At 40.0% G+C, this 20734-nt stretch overlaps 2 protein-coding genes across 3 annotated transcripts in view; one reads left to right on the plus strand and one right to left on the minus strand.

The window, feature by feature from the left end:
• Positions 1-7: 7 nt before the first annotated feature.
• On the plus strand, positions 8-2759 carry LOC136428769 (divergent protein kinase domain 2A-like). Its single transcript, XM_066418513.1, has 2 exons — positions 8-382; positions 606-2759. Exons 1-2 carry the CDS (start codon positions 116-118, stop codon positions 1974-1976), a joined length of 1638 nt encoding a protein of 545 aa, XP_066274610.1. The 5' UTR covers positions 8-115; the 3' UTR covers positions 1977-2759.
• A 6300-nt stretch (positions 2760-9059) lies between these two features.
• Positions 9060-20734, minus strand: part of LOC136428768 (uncharacterized) — a 48683-nt gene continuing 37008 nt past the window's right edge. The window contains exons 7-9 of one of the 2 annotated variants that reach the window (XM_066418510.1): positions 18916-19155; positions 10994-11180; positions 9060-10285 (exon numbers count right to left, since the gene is read on the minus strand). In XM_066418510.1, coding sequence (XP_066274607.1) covers positions 10104-10285; positions 10994-11180; positions 18916-19155 — 609 coding nt within the window. In that variant the 3' untranslated portion in view covers positions 9060-10103. The other variant, XM_066418511.1, reaches the window with a different exon arrangement.

Raw genomic sequence — 20734 nt, forward strand, 5'->3', positions numbered from 1 at the left:
CCCGGAAGTACGAAAGTGTTGGTGAATCTCGGATGAGAGCAAAGTTTACCAGGCAACTCGACCTCTCACGAACGATTGGAGTTTGGCATCTCCATGCCCTGAACTTTGGACAGCCATGGATTCGTTCGTCATGGCGTCGGCCAGGCGCTGGTGTCGAAGGCTTCACTACTCTGGCTGGTCGCGAGTTTTATTCCTCCTTACCTTGCTGTTAGCTATCGGGTTCTTGGTACGCAACTACTGGCAGGTCAGAGATGACTCTGGAACAAGAGAGGAGATGTCAAACATCGGGGAAAAGAAATACGCACAGAGCATTCAGGAGCTTCTTGCCCAGGGCATAGATGAGAAGAGGATGCGAGAAGCACTGAGACATAAGGCAGAGGAGGTGACTGTTGATTTTTAGTGCTGTTTGTTTGTTGTTTGTTGTCCCAAGCAAGGGAATCTGAGAACAAAGAATTAAATTGGTGGCCTTGCAGATGATAATAACAATGTGTATTGTATTAGATTATCTCACTGACATATACGTGTATGAATATAACGTTACATGTACCTGATAATTGACTGATTCTTAAAAATTATGATATATGATAATTTCACCTCATTTCTAGGTTCACCGTATTGTGAAGGAACGTGGGGAGGCTTTGGCAAAGGAAGAAAAAGCCAAGGAAGCACAAGCAAAGGAAAACGTTGTGAGAATCAAGATTCACAATCCGAAATTCAATCCAGAGATTCGACACACTTGGAAAGCTGAGGAAAATGCAGCTCATGATGGGATAGAAGATGAGAAGCAGCACCCTGAATATTACCTGACTTTCAAGCGCCTCATGGAGGCCAAGAAATGCCCTGCATGTTTCGGAGAATCACTTTGTGAACAGGCAGATGTCGGTATCGTCACAGTGGATATCGCAGACAAAAAGCTACAGCACAAAGGGGTATACTTCGGACGCTTTAAAAATACAGACGTAGTTGCCAAACGACTGGCTGACAAAGATGACTGGAGGAGACTTGACGAGTTCATCTGTCAGAATGCTAGTATGCCCACAGATTGTGACGTCTCAGACATGATCTCTAGAACAATACTAGTGACGGATGACGTCTTACAAGTATCATGGCTACAAAATGCATGGAAGATAGCTCACACTAGACGAAGTATTGCATTGGAGGCTTGCATGACTGATAGATTAGCTGAATTGATCAAGACTACGTATGATGCGAATGCGAACGGGAAGCTGAGTAAGACTGAACGAGCCTACATGTTAACAACTCTGCTGATGAACACAGAGGCTGCAGTACTGAAACATTTCACTGCCAGGTCTGAGGAAGCCTGGCCCTTCCCGAAGTACCTGGGAGCCTGTGGACGAGTCATCTTTGTGGAGAGCGGTGGGAAGCTCCTTGGCTCAACCCTTGAGTCTCCTTGGAAAGAAAGAGCAAAAATAGCACTGCAACTCTTAGACATGATTGACAAATTTCGAAACGGCGACCCCAATTGGCTTGTGATCTTCTTCGACTTCCGTTACGACAACTTTGCAGTGAACGATTACGGACGGTTGACTCTGATTGATTTTGACGACGTCATGCTGATTGACAGGAAGAAGAGTGTCGCTGAAGAGAAAACAGAACCGTGTAACTTGAAATGCTTAAAAGCTTTTCTCGCTAAAGTGGAAGGATACGTCATGAATAGCAACTCCTATTGTGCAGACATTCCCCAGTACTCACAGATGATGTATGCTGTGGCTTGCGTTCGCTTACTGTCGCACCTGCCTGAACACGTGTCACACCCGAACCCCATGGATCCGAAGCCTAAGAGAGACACTCCTGAAGGTGTAGTCAAACCACCTGGACTCCTGTGGGGGCCCCCAGAGCACGAGGCAAAGGAGTTAGAAGTGTTGTTGAGGGGCTGTTTTGAAGAAAAGGTAGCAGGTGGTCGTTTGGAGGCAGTTGAAAAACTCAGGGCACTTCTACGGAGGAATGTGAAATGAGAGGACTAAAAAAAAAAACAACAGACGTGTCCTCATGATTGTTGCGGGCATGTTTGAAGTTAACCCTCAAAGTACTTGAAAGATTTGAAGACATTTATGATAAACTATGCAGTAGTTTCTTACCTTGCCGAGTGCAGTATATTCAGTACGAGCTGATGAGTGTAAAAACGTACAACGTAATAAGCTTACAAATGCTGCACAATGCTATAGAGCTAAATACTTTTTATGACTATTCTGATCAGTAATGTGACAAATATTAGTTCTTACTATCAAATTTTAGTTTGTAAGAAATACAAAACATGTTTTGCTTCTCAGAAAGAATCATGTAACACTAAGGAAAGGTCCTTAGACTATTGATAAGTGTCCTTGGGGAAGAAACAACCTACACCAGTGACAAATATCTAGATCAACCTCACCCTAGCTACGATTGTTAGGGGAAGTGTCGAACATTTCAAATGATGGTACATGGTAATAAGCTACTCAATGTTAACCTGTATATTTATCAGGATGCTGCTAAATGAACAATATTGTCCAACCAAATGTGAGGCCTTTGCTTTATGTACTATATATTAGAAATGTATTTTCTTGCAGTTGGTAGTGTTGTCAAATTTGTGAATATTTGCACAATCATGGTTGGCCAAGGTTTGAAATGACAATCTGGATTTTATGAACTGTGTGTTTGCGTTTAAAAAAAAAAAGATACTTAAGAGAAGAAAAGTGCCATATTTTGTATATCAGCAACAGTCGTAATGTTATATACAAAATAAACTTACCTTCAGAGTGTTTGTTAGTGGTCATTTATTATTGATTGGAGTAAAAGATTTCATAGTACTGTGTACCAGAGGCCACTATATATGGGCAAGGAGGTTTTTTAAAAAATGATTCTAAACCTCCTTGATACGGGTAACCTTGCCTGCTATACAACAAATGATCGGCGATGTCGGTAGCTAACGATTCTGAAGAGGAGCACCGTTCATAAAATCAACCTGGTCGGTAACATGGGACTCCTTGCGAAGTTGGTCTGTACTGCAGCACCACCTGTAAGTGTAACGACCTTGAAATGAACCTGTTGGACGACTGCCTTAACTGCAAAACGCCATCTTGCGGAAGAAACCGTTTACGAATTCGTTAAACATAGAGTGTACTAGTCGTTTTCTATTGTTATGTGACTAACGTCTATCATGACTTCTATGTGGCGCTTATGTCGCGTTCTGTGGGACCAAAGATCAACAAAGATGAACTTCAAAATATTCCTGTCGGTCGTTTTGCTGTTGGTTCTTTTTGTCTACATACTTATGGCTAATCAGAGGGAATCTATCGTGACAGATCGAGGAGGCTTGATAAAACCTCCCTGGACAGATGAAGTCGAGATTTCGTGGGCCGAGGCTGAAAAATGTCCGGCGTGTTTTGGGGACACCTGTGAAGTTCTACATCGGGGCAACTTCGTGAAAGCGCACTCAGGGTCAGACAGGTATTTGAAGAAAGGAATAGTTTCCACGGGGAAGATTGGTGGTGTTGTGGTGATTGCTAAAACTTTGAACGAAGCGGGGGCGTGGCAGAGATATGAAAGGTACATTTGCCGAACGTCGCCACATCCCCAGATGTGTAACGCATCGTCTTTCATATTGGAGACCATGTTGGTGACCGACATTGCGTTAAAACTCCCCTGGCTGCGAGAGGCGTGGAAAATTTCCCACGTAGAAAAGTCAGCTTTGTCACTTTGTGTGTCAGACAGGTTTCTACAAGAAGTGAAGCAGCTGTATGTCGAAAGCGAAGGTACGGGAAAAGATAGTGTCGGACGTGCGTTTCTCTCCACGTCGCTTCTCCTGAACGAGGAGGCGGTCTTACTCCGGTATTTCACTACAAAGTCTACAATGCTTTGGCCCTTTCCCAAGTTTTATGGAGCCTGTGGAAGAGTAATTGTGGTGGAACATGCCGGGAGGACACTAGATACTTTCGTTGACTCTCCATGGGAAGTTCGAGCTGACATTGCGGTACAGTTGTTACAGCTAATAGGCACTCTTCTTGGAAAGGACCCGGACTGGGTTCTATTTTTCTTGGACGTGTCTTTACAAAACTTTGCAGTCGACCGCCGAGGTTGGGTTCGATTGATCGACTTGGATGATGTGATGGTGATTGACAGGCGAACGGTTGTCACTCATGAAGAACAGGCAGATATGTGCAACGAGCAGTGCTACATGGACTTCCAGCAGAAACTACTCAGCGATCAGTATCATTGTGAAGACATTCTCAAGTACACCCCAATGATGTATGCCAGCATATGTGCCCGACTTCTGTCCAACCTGCGCAAACACCCAGAGCGACGCAAATGGGGGGAAATAAGAGAATACAGCGGGGGGCAAAGTGCAAAAGAGGAGGAGCCCCCGGGCAAAGGCCTTCTACACGACCCTCCTGATGAAATAAGGGGTCCGCTAGAGGGCGCACTTGGACAGTGTGTTCAGGAGACGGAACCTGGAGGTCGACTGAAAGTAGTATTGACGCTGCAGCAAATCTTAGAAATGACTTGATGTCAAACATCTGAAGTATGCTTTGTTCAACGAAAGAAAATCCACAGTTTAAATTGTGTTTTCCTCAGAGATCCTCTGCTGTTTTCTCCTGCCATGAGCAAGGTCTAACAAATATCTGACAGAGGCTTTATTTTTGGCGACACACTCAGGGAGCGAGCCCATTATTATCATTATCATAATTACATGGTGGGGGCGTGTTAGCAAAGGATTGACTGCTTTAGCTGCTTTCCACCACAGTACACACAAAAGTATAGGCCCACACAATATACAATTGTATTGTATTATTTCATATTGTGCATGCCTATACCTTTGTGAGTAGGATTAGCCTTTATCAGCCCGTGGGAAAGTCACATGATTCATGTTTCACAGAGGCTGTATTATCAGTTATAGTGCTGGGAGATGGGGACAAAATTATTCTACATAGGACCTTAATGTCACCTTATACAATTCCTGTCATAAAAGGAGCAGACAAAAACAAAAGTGCATTTGCCTCCAGTTTATTTCCACAACTTATATTCGAAAGTCTGCATCTGGTTTACTCCGAGATGTCATCATACAGCTTGGAAACACTTCATACATTTAACCACCGGCAGAAACAATGTAACAACAATCCTGTGAAGCAACATTCAGAGTTTGCACTTGTCTGAGTAGGTATAACGTTACATGTATGTGTACCACGGTAACAGTTCTTTTCTCATCTGCAAGGTATAATTTACATGTATGTAGTTCCACGAAGTATGCAGCACATTGTCAACATGGCCCTAAGGTTCTTTTTTGTTGTTGTAAAGGTCAGAGCCAGAAGGTCGCATTGAGACTTGCAGAGATTCAATGGTATTTTGCAATCCATTTAGATTTAATGATTATCCAATCCTGTACTTGTCATACCAGGTAGCCCTGTTTACTGATCACATACAGGTATCTCGGTGTCTACGGGAAACAAAAACATTGCATTGTCATGTAAACAAGACATTTGAGCTAGTGACATCTAACCTATAATCATTGATGTTCAAGTTACAAATGTGGTGACAGTACCCGGCCATGTGGTAAAACTGCTTTTAACAACATCGCTTGTACAGTTGTTTGTATTCTTGGTAATGTTTTCCTCTTGGGTAACTTTGGTCCTGTTAATGTTATAACGACTTCTTATCAGTCGAAGACTGAATGACAGCTGAATGTCTTCTAAAGAATATTCTGCACTGTATGGACACAGGTAATTGTATACTAGATAAAAGTTTCTTAAATTGAAATGTTCTTGTTGCTGCTAACAAGCCTGGCTACCACCCTCCTAACTTTCCACTGGCTCAGTTGTTTCGCTTGCTCACCACCTGGCAAGCAAGGGAAAAGAATGAGTCAAGTGTAAGTACGGAGGGTGGTACGCAGGCGAGCTGCTAACTGAACAGTGGAATAACGTAAATGAACCACACTGTTGCAAAGCTCTTCTTCCACATGTTGTATATGGTACCTTGAACTGGAGTATCTGTCTACATACCCAATGCCATGATGTACATGTATCGGGATCATCAAGCGATACACAACTTCCACCAATTCCAAAGACAGCCAAAAATGACAAGTAGTTTCTCCACAATCTGGATTATAATCATATACCTATGTCCTCTTCAAAAACAGTAAATTCTAAATTGCAAATTTCTTGTAAATTAGAACATATTGTTCGTATACAATTATTGTGAATGGTTTACACTAGTCTTTCCAGCATATATATTTCCCATTGACCAGATAATACAGCTCAGGGAAGTAGCTACAAAAATCACTCTGAGAGTTAGGATAGCACGGCTTCCTTTGTAGGCTTTACAATGATTTCTAATTTGAAATTTAAAAGGAAGCTGCTAGGGGACAAAAAGTTCAATCAATGCCAAGGCCTACCTACCCCCCCTTTAAAAAACAATGTCATTTGTAACTTCTTGCCTTGCCTTGCTCATCAACTAACCCACTAACAAATGCCAGGGAGAGCATAACATCATTACTAATTATAGTAAAGCAATCAGAATGTAGGTGCATACAATCATAATTCAGTACAACAAAATTTGGTATTGTATACTAGTAAGTAAATTGGTTCAAAACACTTAGGTTTGAATGTCATATTATGATAAGGGCAAAAACATGACATAATCAAAGGACTTAATCACTCTTAAGTGCATTCTCTTAATTGGTCCCATCAAAATAATTGTCATATCTGTCCTTGTAAGAGTTGCTAGTGAGATCACTACATCTTGGTGACATTAATTTCAAGGTCTGGTTGTAATGTTTGGTCATTCATAAAACTTTTCTCTTTCTGTTCCTTGGCAGTAAATTTTCCAAAGAAAATATAACCCAAACAAACCCGAAAAAAATCAAAACTTAAAATCTTCCATGTTTGTCTAAAACCTTCTTTTCATGATGACCAAATCCAATTCTTGCATGATCTCAATTTGAAACATGTTATGCATTTTTTCAAAGAATTCAGTCAATTGTTGATTTACATATTCCACCACTCTTTTCAAGTCATCACATTAGACCTTAAATATCCCATTGTTGATTAACAATAGGTGCACTCAGTTATTGACTATATTCTACCATCAAACTCAATGACATGTCCCTCAAAGTGAAAGGGCTGTGGAGACAACTAAAGAAGGAAATGCTACCACCGGAGTAACATTCAAATATCTTGCCCTTCAACAACTTCATATATCAATATCTCCAACTTCATTTATCAATATCTCCAACTTCATTTATCAATATCTCCAATTTCATAAATCAATATCTCCATAGATAATTACGCTTCCTCAGGTTGATAACTTATTTGAGAGTAAAGTTGTTTTAACATAACTCAGTCATGTTTGAGACCACATTCTTGCCACAACACCAACTTGCAGCAAGCAGCAGTAAAAATCAGTATGCCTGGATGAATGTTGGTGAGACCATCATGACTGAAGTTCTGTCAAAAAACTTTACTTCAACAAACTTCATAATAATTATATCTTGTCTATTTCAAGCAGGATACACAATATCCATAACATTAACAAATATAGCTTTTCCACCTGCCTCAATCCACATATACTTCATGATGATATAAATAGACGATACAACATCATAATATTATCTAGAACCATTGTGCAGTCAACCAACAATCATATAGCATTGAATAAGTTAGGATAAAGGTGTTTATGACACTGACACTGTTTGCATTCAGCCTGCATTAAATCACATCAAGATCTCTCCATATATCTATATATTTTTACCACACACATATATATTTATGTATATATATATCTATATATATATTACACATATTTTGATATTTCAGAAACATGTTGACATTTGCCACAGATAACATAACACTGATATGTATCATAATCACTACATCTGCCACCCTCACAAAAACACTGGAGGTCCAAAAACCATCAATCTTGCACAAAAATACAAAGTCATGACACTACGTTTGCCATGATCGCTGACATGTACACTATACACAAGAACTACATTGCACCAGGGATGTAGAGACCATCTTGATAATTTGGGTAGTTTCCATCAAAAATGTACTCTTGTAGCAAATTTGAGGAGAGGGGCTCATAGATAGTTTACAAAAATAGAAGCAGCTCTCTTTTGCAGTATCTTTTGTTTTTCAACTGTCCACAAAATGTACATCAGTGAGAAATCTGGCTACCGATGGCACAGTTCCACTCAGATTCAGACAAGGGGGATCGGAGCAACTATGTCACTTGCAAGGCAAAATTGATTGCAGGTTCGACTTGGTAGATTCAAATATTGTCTTTTTCAGTTCCCTCTATTTCTTTAATTCACCTCTTTACTAGTACATCCCCCTTCCCTCAGTTAGTAGAACAGTCCAAGAACATCTACGTCAAGAAGCTAGATCAACTACACTCTACATTTTGTCATTTTGTAACCAACTAACGTTACATCAAACTTCTCTGGAGTGTACATCTTGAAGAATGACACAAGTCAGTGGCAATACAAAAGTTGGTCTGAATTGCAAGGTGACTTGAAAGATGTACCCAGTAGTAACCTTGTCAGTAATGACCATGGCACAGTAATTGTTGTGATTTTCTCAAGCAACAAAATTCTGCAGATTACCAGCTCCCAGATAGGAGGCGCTTTTGAGACATGATGAGAACTTTGTGCCCTTCTTACCCGGCACTAATTCCTAACCCTCTGCTAAACTTTGCAACCCTTAAGAGTTAACATCAAACCAGTGTTTTGACTACTATTCATATTTCATAGACGGTAAATCTGGGCTAATTGGTTCACACTGCTAACAGATCCTCAAACTTCTAAAACTAACAGTGATCGACTGAGCTGACTCATCACACTCAGTGATGCACATAGATGACTGGCCTAGATCAGCATCACAACTCCGGGGACATGTGAGTCAGTATCGTGACTCTTTGTAATTAATCTCTTGGACAGAGTGCAGCATTTATGGCAGTTTCATCTATTTTGAAATTGTTTGTCTTTTTAGTAAAAGCATTTAGAAGTTCATATCCCCACCTGTCTGACAGCTAATATACATATATATATATATATATATATATATATATATATATATATATATATTAGCTGTCAGACAGGTGGGGATATGAACTTCTTACTAGTATGTGGTCATATATGGAGTTAACATGTCGGAACTAAAGTGTAGAACAATTTTTCTGTACCTTGCTATGTCAGATATAGCCCGGTTCCCCTTTTATCATATGAAATTCTAAATGCATTCATTAGAAGATTGAGAAGTTGCTAAACCTAACATTATCTCAGACAGCCGCTTGTCTTCCACATGAATGAAATATGAATTCATGAATTATGGTTACAACAGCAACTTCTAGTTACAATTACATAAACCTTAGGATCTAGAATACCATAAAAGAACCATTGCCACATTGTGGCAAACAATTATCAAATTCTCTGTGTGTGTGATTCTATTCTACAAAGCTAAATCATTTAAGAAATGAAAGCTGAAAAACTTTTTCAAAAATGGAAATTGCAAAGATGTTAACATGATCAATTCCAAGTCAAGGTTCATCTTGGTGGAATGTTCTTGTATTTAGGTAGAGAGGTTTCAAAATGACTTAAAGTTAGCAACACGATCTGAGAGATACTAACTCTTCAAGCCAGCATTATTCACCATCGTCTTGGATAAATTCTATTTCCTGTACTGTTGTTGAAGCGATGCTTCTACACAGCCAGCAACACCAATGCCAGAACACACTCACTTTTTACACAGCTCTGACAGTCACGATGCATCTGAATAACTTTCATTCCAACAGCTATAGTGGCCTTCTATAGAATCCTTTAGATACTTTCCAAGTGGCACGTTTAAAGAGTAAAGTTTAAATGTAGCATATTTTGCAATAGGTCCAGCCTTCGAGAGTATATAATGAATATACATAACCACCTTTTTGGTCTCCTTGTTTGTAGATTATGGGTTACACACAAAGAACTCCTCATGACCGACATACACCATACGTGTACTGCGTCGGACTTCCCATATCACACACTTCTGTAAACATGTAAAGAATGCTAGCTGAGCTGGTTTTACACAATCTGAGGTCAAGTAACTCTTCATGTCACACACTTCATCACGATCACATTAAGCAGCAGTCTTAACGGCAAAGTTTTCATCGCGGCGCGGCTTTCTCTTTTTCTTGACCGGCTTGTCCTCAACCCAGTTGCCGTCAGGACTGATGTCGATGGCCAGGAAGTTTGCACCTTTCCCAGTCCGCAGCTTGGTCTTCTGCTGGGCCATCACAGAAGTTTCTATCGAGGTTACATCTACGGAAAATAGACCACTCGTTAGATGCTGAATGAGACACTCGGTAAAGGAAGGGCTAGGGAAATAAGACAGAAATCTGCTATGTCGATGGCCAGGAAGTTTGCACCTTTCCCAGTTTGCAGCTTGGTCTTCTGCTGGGCCATCACAGAAGTTTCTATCGAGGTTACATCTATGGAAAATTCACAACTTGTTAGATACTGGTGTTACGCCAAATGGCGGTTATACCAGCTTTATAGATACAGGTACAGAGATATGCAGTGAAGGAAGGGCTGGGGAATAAGACTGAAATCTGCCTTTGTTGTCCTCTTCTGAATGTTAGGAAGAAAATCCTGGCAAGACAACATTACAGAGTGGATGTCCCTAAAGCTGTTTGAAAGGCTAATGGCAGCGAGAGACATACGAGCCTGGAGACAGCAATATGAGAAAAATGTGACAAGATAGGAGTTCGGGGATATGGCCACACCAATTCATTTCCTTGGTTTTTGGACATTTTGATCAGAAGTGAAAATCTAGCTAGCGGTCAAGATGAAACCAGAAGGCTGGGAGTAAAACTTACATCTTACTGCATGCATAGTCACTCCCTGAAACTGTTTGCCTGCAGACTCTGTTTTCATTGTAATAACTCAATTTAGAGTTATTTTTTTTAAAGCCCAGAACCAACGAATAAAATTGGTGTAGCCTGACATAAACATCTCTCCATATCTGACCTGGCGCTCTCTGTGGCCAGGCGTTGGTCCCCCAGGGAGTGGTTGGAGGTGGGGAGGTGCTGGTGGGACTTGCGGCCGGGGACTTGGTCTGCAGGGATTCCTCCATCTCCATCTCATCTGCCCAGCTCATCGGACCAGACCCTCCCAGTGTCAGGGGCTCCAGTTTATTCTCTGTCTTCTTCACAACCTGAAACACATTAATTGTAATCATTCGTTTGTTCATTCGTTCACACCTTTGTAGTGCCAAGAGGCACATAGGACAATCCTTCCAGTGCAAATAGGTAAAAACATTCAGAGAAAGTTGAGACCTTACAAACTGTAGAGATATACTCAATGACATATACATTGTGATTACTGTGTTAATATCATCGCATTCACTTTTGTGTATCTCTAGTTGTGGACGACTTTACAGAAGTCCCTTTACTTTCGTTGTGTCAATAAAATTCACTGCAATCAATCATGTGTTGTTAGGATGGCAGTAGTTTCTGTCCTTAGAGATGATATTCATGGTAGTGTTATTGCATCCACATGAAGTGTGGATCAAAAATAAGACTTATGTTAATTCATTATCACATGTACATTTGTATTTCATAATTGCCTTTTAGTCTTATTCTCAATTTAAATATAAAACATGCTATAGCTTGATCCTTGTAAAATACCCATTGACTTAAAATCAAAATTTTTCCACCCTTTGAGATTTTATATCGGAGACCTGTTTTACTTTTTAACCTTCTCCCTGCTGCCTGTAGGGAATTGCAGGCCTGGGGAATTGGGGGCTAAACGGCTACTTCAGTGTGCTAAGGGTTAATATGGAATGCATTGCCTTCTCTGGAGGGTACTGACCTCCCTGACGTGATTGGCATCCACAACCTAAATAGCGTGGGTTGAGCTTCATCTAACAACATGGGTTCTGGTCCCCTGGGACTGGTACATTTACCCGTAATATTATGCAGATTGTCAAATCAACAGCATAAATAGGCACAAGCCTTGATAACATGGTATGGCATGCACGAAAGACCACTGCACGATGGGCATCTTCCTTTCAATCAAAGTCTTAAAAGGTCAGTGAACCCTAAAGCAATTTTGATGAAAATTTCACTGGGTTGCCAGGAAAAGCATCTTTTTTCATGCATTCATGCATTGGGTGCCAATACTCAACTTTAGGGTTATTCTTTACCTCCTGTTATTAAATAAGATCACATTGCCCACCCCAGCTCTTTCCTTTCGAGCTTTTGAATTGGGATGGGTTCCAAATTCTCTCTATAGCTTCAATAAAAAAAGTCTTCATTAAAAAAACTTATGTGATCCGACAGCAAATGCCAACTTAAGCAGAAGTATCACATATTGTACATTTGTATATTTCTAACTTCCTTATCTGTTAGCATGTGTACATGTGTGAAAAGTCTCTTTTCAGTGTCTCTCTTGTTACATGTAGGCTTAGCATCATTACACCTGTAGTCTTAATTAGCTGCAGTGAGAAATGCTGCTTAAATCTACAAAGCTGCATCAATTAGTTTTCCTAATGAAAAGCTCCACCTCCACTCACAATGAGTACTCATTATACTTAATTGTATCTTCAAGGCATACCACCCGTTTCTAATTTTACTTCACAAGAGGGTAGAGTTCCATCTTTAGGATTTCAAGAGTCAATCTTCCCACACAACTTGAAAAGAGCCCAACTCTTACCCAGGTGTCTTGTAAAATAAAAAAAATCATGACAGTAATTGGCAGTAATTCAGTGTAACTACCACATGGAGATACAATTATCGTATCTGAGGGTATTTTAAGAGTCAGTGATGGGCTGTAACAAGGTTGGCTCTAACCCTTGATAAGCCTCAAGTGCTATGTTAAGTTGGATTAATTGCATCAGGTCTATTCAGTATTGTTACTCTGACATCTATATGGTTTGCAGAAGTCAGGACAATAATCCTTGTTACGTTGATGAAGGTTAGACATCCAGGTAATAAGATACGCCAAAAATAGTTACTCAAGCAACTGGATAAAATAGTCCTTGTTAGAATCGGTCTAAAGATAGTGACTTAGGATACCTCTCAAACCCACTGGTTTTCAAAGTGGCGGATTTATGTAACTCGGCGGATTCATGTTAATGAAGGTTACGATTACTCTTGGGTAAAAAAACTCTATAGATTGTCAACAAAACGAAAAAGTACTGGATCGGTGAATATTTATTTCTGACGGATCAAAATGAATTGACATGTTCTGCCTTAAGTCTGATTGATAATATCAAACTGCAGGTATTTGATTCTGATGTTACATAGAAATGTGACATTCATCCCATACTCATATAGTTTCAGTTCATTTATTTAACCAGGAATACATTTCACCTGGTGGTGTTTTTCAAAGATTCCTGGCAGGTTCAGCCCCATACATAGAATTACATTGCAACAGTAAAAATGACAAATAGTAACGAATAATAAAGGAATGAGGACTAGAAAATATTACCATTCATCAAACAACAGAAATCATGATTTATGAAAGAATTTCCCCAATTCCACGATCAATACCCGTAGTTGCTCTAGTCATCCCCAGGTAAAAATACTTGAGGGTTGAGAACAAACAGGTGGTCGATATTATCATGCAGCAATGCAGAACCATTTTGAATGCATATATTCTGGTGCCACCCACACACGTCGGGATTTCTCATTATAAAACCCTTACACCCACAACTTCAATTTCCTGAACAAGCAGATATTTATCTGAAATTCTGCTTTGCCCCCTGGCAGTTAGACAGAGCGAACGACTAGAAACATTTATTACATATTAATCTTGGGCCACATTATCTTAACGACAGGAGCTTTTGAATCAAGAAATTTTTTTAAGCTGAAAAAACTTTTTTACTTACTGATTTTTTGAAACACACTCCTGGTAAAACAGAGACCACCATAGAAAAATCTACATTGCTTGTTGGAATTGAACAATGAGGTGTGATGAAACAATTTTCAAATCAGCTTCAGTCGTACTGTAACTTCTTGTCAGTAGACGGCAGTTTCACAGCCGATGCTTGATATTGCAACAACGATTTGGCTGTTATTGTCTAGGTACCGTAGGGTTCTTATATGTCGTCTACTGCATATCATAAATTTTCCTTGGTTCTCAATACAACTCACAGATGCAGCCTTAAGTGATTGGAGTACCTTTCTGTTTTCCTGAATCAGAAGACACGTTTCAGAGGAAAGTGTTATATTGGGGGGTTTTAGCAGGTCAACCTGTGGAGGCTGCGAAGAAAGCCTGGTGCAAAAATCAATAATGTGTGGGCTGGCTACTTGATCTGGGTGTGTGGGCAGTAGAATCACTCGCAACCACGGACATCATTTCTCTCACTGGCTTTGAGCCAAGAACTGGAGATTGATCCTACATCTGACGGCCTGCATCATCCGTTTCACTTAGCCTTCTTTTCATCATCTCTCAATCCTTTTATTCCCTGTAACTCAGTCTGCAACTGGAGAAAATCATTTTTTTCTGCACAGACAGTACAGTTGATGCTGTCTTCTCATGTTCACAAATATCTCAGAAAGTAATAATCGGGTTGTAATATTGCTATATTTGCTTGTCTACGCCTGTTACTCTTAAGATGAGCCCTTAGCCTCAGATCATGCCTGCCAAACTCCTACCAAGTCACTTGCTCACTCTTCCACCCATGGTTGTTTAATTCAATAGGTCACACCTGTATTCATTATGGACTGTCCAACCTATGCCGATGACCGACAAAAATTGTTACAATCTATTGTATGTACATCCGACACAATATCCGCACCTACCAGAACAGATATATCTAATATGATACTATCATGCCCTGTTCATATATACACCTATGTAGGCAAGTTTGTATATAACTCTGTGCAAAAACGAGACAATATCATACATTCCTGACACAGCATACTGTTACCAACATTATATTGTATTCTAGAGCGTTAGCATGTACATTGTTTTTAGACTATTTTACTGTTAGTCATAGATTAGATTAGTTCTCTATATCTGTCAACAATTAGCAATAGCTTAATTATCATGCACGTAAGTTGCCATACATTGTACCAGCTACAATTGTCACGAAGTTCTTCTTCTTCTGTATTATGTACTCAATACCATGTAGGACTATGTATGGCAACAGTATTAACTAAACCTAGGACAATGGAAAGAGTGACAGCTTGTAGATATCTTCAGCACCAAGGAGAGTGACAGGAGTCAAGAATTGGTACTGGTACTGATGCATTAACATCAGGCACATCAGAAAGTCTGGATATAAGTATAGCACGCGTTTCAGCACCAAGGACAGAGAAGATGGTAACAAATTTTGTACTAAAATTGATGGCACATTCCATACTATACCTGCGTGTGCATACAAGACACTAAAATCTCCATATATTAATTCATTTAGGACCAGATAGAGAAACATAACCTGATGGGTTTTTTCCCTGCGATACTGTGTTCTCCAGAACAGCAGAGAGAACAGTGGGGGGAAATGTCATGATGCTTTGCTTTATTACATATGGCAGCTAGACATGATAAGCTCTCCTTTTATCAAGATCAATGACAGCATTCGGTGCCAACAACGGTTTAAAAAACTATTCCGTGCTAATAAGGTGTCATTCCTCATAAGCAACAGCTGCTTCCTGCAGGGAATAGTAGGAAGGGCTGTTTTGGAATCGACAAAAATCGAAAGTCAATGTCTGAAGTTCAATTTAAAGTTTTTCACTGTTACGAGACTGTGTCAGCATAATCCAGCATGTGAATGTTGGGGGAGGGGGTTTAAATAACATTATGAACACTGAAGAGTATCAAGTATACAACATTATCATGCAAGGAATGGTGTAGACTGAGGTATTCAGAACCAATGGCACCACCATCTCGATCCCTAAATCGAAAAACCTAAAACACTATGTATTCCATGAACATGCAACACTGATTATAATGTCGGCAGAGCTCTGAAATATTCTAAGATCAAAAGCAGCAACCACAGTAGTTGCTTTTCTACGTTCCTAGTTGATAACTCCTGCTCTAATATCCATTCAAGTTTCTGAAAATGGCGTTGTAACTCACACCAGAGATTGAATCTGCTATATACATTGACTACTCAATGCAAAATTATCCTTTAAGCCATCCCCACAGAAAGCCCTACTGCTTGGCCAAAGCCTGATCAGGCATTCCACAAGTGTTTCCATACCAGATACCATGCAATATTCACTTGCTCTGGGTATGATCGGCTCGTACCGCAGAGGCTTCCCAGGAGGTTGTCATTGAGCCCCTATCTTGACACATCTACTTCTGTGGAGCATAATTCAAGCCTGCTACAGGTTTACATTAAGATTCTCTGCCCAACCAGTTGTTCACGGTTGTTTCAACATGCAGTATAAGAGTAAAGGCAGTATTTTTCTCTCGGACAAGCATCTTGCTGAGATGTTAGAAAGGGAGAAGAAATGTTAAAGCACTATTATGATAAAATATTACTTTTTTGTATCAATGTGAGAATTTCTTCAAATTTGCATAATCAAAATATACTTGCAGACCATTGCGAGGGCTGGCCATTGACCTGGATATGTGTGCCAACCCCCAAGGTTATTTTGTATGCTCTACCTTTCATGAAATATCTTCTAGGTCAGCAGGGGAAAGGGTTTGCGTCATTGGCAGCCTCCGATCCAATATTACTCAAGATACACTCAGAAATCGAGCATGTCACACCACCGGGGCTTAACAAATGACAGTCTAGAATCGGCAAATCTTAGGTTGGGTCTCTCTCCCTGGAGTAATATGTACAGATGGAAGCGTCTGTCGCACTTTATGAATGGCTCCTTTCCATTCATGCCTATTTTGAATGTACGTCATTGGGCACGCTAAGGCTTCTGTAAATGTCTGAATGGGGGCGTCTCATGGGAGCCTGATCACTGTGGCATAACTGAACAACTCTAATTAGCCAGTCCGTCATAGATCACCTTTCAACAGCTCCTAACTGTCACGTGGCAGGTAGTTTTCCAGCAAACCTGAATAGAATTTTAAACTCATGATGTACCTATTTGAGGGAGTTTATTTCTGCAATCCTCATTGATGTTTTTTTGTCAAAATATACACAAGGTTTTATTCAGTGTCTCAAAGAATTGATAAGAAATATTGATATGTATGAACACCAGGGTAGTCTTCAGTTTTAATTCTTTGTCTGTTTCATGTTGTTAATCTTTTGTCCATCTCATTTTTGTCATTAAATCTGCCATTTTGAGCTTAGGAACATACATTTTTATCAATTTCATGTCATAACATAAAGTTAAGATTTTTTGGATGGAAGAGGTAAAAATCTTTTCTGTCCCAAGAAGCAAATTTCTTGGACAGTTCCTGGAAACAGCCCTGCTGAACACACATACACATAGATGTTGTACATCAGTCCAACAGCTTTTACTGTAGGAGCAGCATAACTTTCAACAAAAGACTTCCAGCGGTCCTACGACAGTCTGGCCAGCTGGTTTTTTGTTTGTCCTGACCATTCGACTATGTAACCCACCTTTTCATGCTTGTATATACACACACACAATTGTTTAGAAAATGCCTTTATACGTGAGAAACAGACATCACATTCTCCACCACTCCTGCCATCTTTGATCACTACCTGATAGCTAACAGTTCTGCTACCTGCTGACATGAAAGGGGGCCTGGCAGGTGGGGAGATGAGAACCGTCTATCACTAAGTCTATATCATTAGGGACTCTAAAGCAAAATAGATTGATTTTCGATAACCTGCGTACCACCTGTGATGATGAAAACACCTCCGTTAAGAGTGACCCAAATCCAATTGCCTATCCACGCCTGGCCCGTTTGACATCAGAGGTACTTTTAATTGGCAGTTTTATTCCTGTGCTTGAGCCAACACTAATAAACCCTCCAGATGTCACTTTCTCCCTCCCACGCCCTGGCGTAGGTGTGCCATGATGGATTGAATGGACTTTCTTTCTTTCTTCATCTAAGTCAAAGAAATAAAACGGACTTGAAGGGCTTGACGTATCACACTGAGTTTAAAGCAACTGTTATACAACCGAAGAAGTTTCCAAACTCCTCAAACAGTACTGCAAGTGCCATATCTATTCAAATCAGAGTGGGGCATAAAAACCACCTATGGAACCAATTTTGGTGCCAGAGTAGCCCCTTAGCGGTAGGGAGCAAATTCCCTCATATAATTAAAGTGTATATTAGCAAGTTTCACTGTCCACTACGGATGAGTAAAAAGAGTCATTATTGAAGAAATAAGCTGGGATTACAAAGATGTGCATGGTTGCATCCAAGATTTGGTGTTTGTACGATCCATGCTGTTTATGAAAGCCAAGTAATCTTACTAAATTGGACTTGGTAGAGCATAGAATGGAATTCTTAATTCCTGGGACGTCAGTTTGGGGTCCACAAAAGACACTTGATTGGTATTACTGGAGTCACAAGCTTATTATGCGTCTTAAGTGGTGGGTCACTCTTACTGATGAAGGCAATAAAAACAACCCACAAAATACTTGAGTTGTCATTTTTTGTGTCTCCCAAAAGGGTTGATTACAAAATTCAAAACTGGTCAATCTGTAAATCTTAGATCGACATAGTCTTAAATGACGATGTTTTGCTACATTAATAGATTCTGCAACTTAGATTTAAGAATACTGCTATAAACTATCATTCCTGTCCCTAAACACATTATGTATGTGTACTAGATATCATTAACCTGGCCACTAAATTCACTTGTCTTGTCTTTTGCACAGTCACACAGAATGAGTTACCTATGTCAATTAGGGTCCTTTCCTTTATTTCTCTTTGTTTTTATGTATCGGTCACTTGTTTTGTTACTAATTTATGTATCAACGGTGTAGACTGCTGATAACCCAATTCCTATTGGGTTTAGCGGTATGAAAGAAGAAGAAGAAACACATTTAGTATCTTACCTTTTCAGTCTTTGTTTCAGGTTTCTTGCTGGGTGTTTCCATGGGTGCTGGCTTTGGGGTAGGGGGAGGAGGAGGGGGAGGAGGGGGAGGTTGAGGTTGAGGGGGAGGATCTGTGTTCCTCTCTGTGCAGATGCCAGCGGCGACCATGGCAAACGTCTTCACTTTCGGAACCTGCTTCTCAGGTTTTGTACCCTGGGTGGATGACTCACTTTTGGGTTCTGGTGACTTAACAGCCTGGACCTAATAGTTAATGTACATAGAAACAGTATGGTCATAATATGATTAAATTGCAGAAATCAAATTTTTCGCATGGGATCAAGAACTCTTGAAAATGTGAGAAACAGTAACTTACAGAATATAAAGATGGCAAGTCTAAAATTTTTCTGTTCTTAGCCTCCATAGCAGCCTCTCTGGGCCTTTTAGCCAAATGGTTATGGGCTGGCTGCAAAAACAACCCAGTACAAAGAGAAGTCATCAGCAAAAGTGTATTATAAGAACCCCAGAGAGCCTGCTATGGAGGTTATTCTGTTCTATGCTCTGCAATGTGATTATACGAGGGTGTTCCATTTAGTTTTGCCTTTTGCTTCATAACAGGCTCATTTTTTCATCAAATGAGTTGAAATTTGGCACCAATGTAAAGGCACATATCGTCTTGGGACTGACCTATCTCAGTTTGTTATTCAAATTTTTATAACAGACAGAGCTGATTTCAAGCTGACCACACCATGGTTAGTCCGTCAGAAGCAAAGAGCAGCACAAGGATGGTTCAATTACTGTGTAATCAAACTTTGCTCCGACCCAATTATAGCCATTGTAGGAGACTGAAACTGCACATGTATCAAAAGCCGTACTTTTATAAGCTACATGCTAGTTTTCGTCTCTAAAATCTAGTCAGTTTTTTATTTTCGTTTCTAGAGTGGAGTGAGATTTGAGTTGAATTCATAGCGGTCGTCAGGGTCCTGAATAACCATTATGTTGATTAATGGTTTCTGTAGACTACTTTTCCATAGCTTAAGAGGAACGAAACTTATCATAATTTGTGGTACTTAAACACTTAATGACTGAGTGAAATTTCGCTCCTCTTGATTGATTGAAAAGTACTCTACAAAACCTTTAATCAACAGATTACGTATTCAGCTATGAATTCAACCGTCTCTAATATTACACCTCACTCCATTCTAGCAGCTGTAAAACAATGACTATTAAGATTTTAGAAATTAAAATTGGCATGTCACCTATAGAGACATTTGTCATTATACATGTGTAATTTCAGCTTCTTACAGTAATCGTAAGTGACTCAGAGAGGAACTGATCTTGCTTCCAACGGACTAACCATGGTGTGGTCAGCTTGAAATCAGCTCTGTCTGTAATGAAAATTTGAACAACAAACTGAGATCGGTCAGTCCCAAGACGATATGTGCCTTTACATTGGTGCCAAATTTCAACTCATTTGATGAAAAAATGAGCCTGTTATGAAGCAAAAGGCAAAACTTAATGGAACACCCTCGTAACTGTTACAGTAACCGTTTCTCTTGTTTTTACGTACAGTTGCTATAACTTGTGGACCTTCGCTTCCACCAAACAATGTGACGTGCAGAGAATGCAAGAACTACTAAATCGCTGTAGTTGATATTCAATATCACCTAGGCCCTAAGGACGTCATGGCGATATGACATAACAAGTAAAGCCCCCAACATCCTTTATGTGACCCATCCCATTATGTAAACGGACCATCTGGGCATTTCTCAACAGGGGAGTGTTTCAGTAATCACTGCTTGCAGGAGGAAGGACAGCTGATCCCATGAGCCGTGGGGCAGAG

Source organism: Branchiostoma lanceolatum, chromosome 2 (genome assembly GCF_035083965.1).
Source record: "Branchiostoma lanceolatum isolate klBraLanc5 chromosome 2, klBraLanc5.hap2, whole genome shotgun sequence".
NCBI lineage: Eukaryota > Metazoa > Chordata > Leptocardii > Amphioxiformes > Branchiostomatidae > Branchiostoma > Branchiostoma lanceolatum.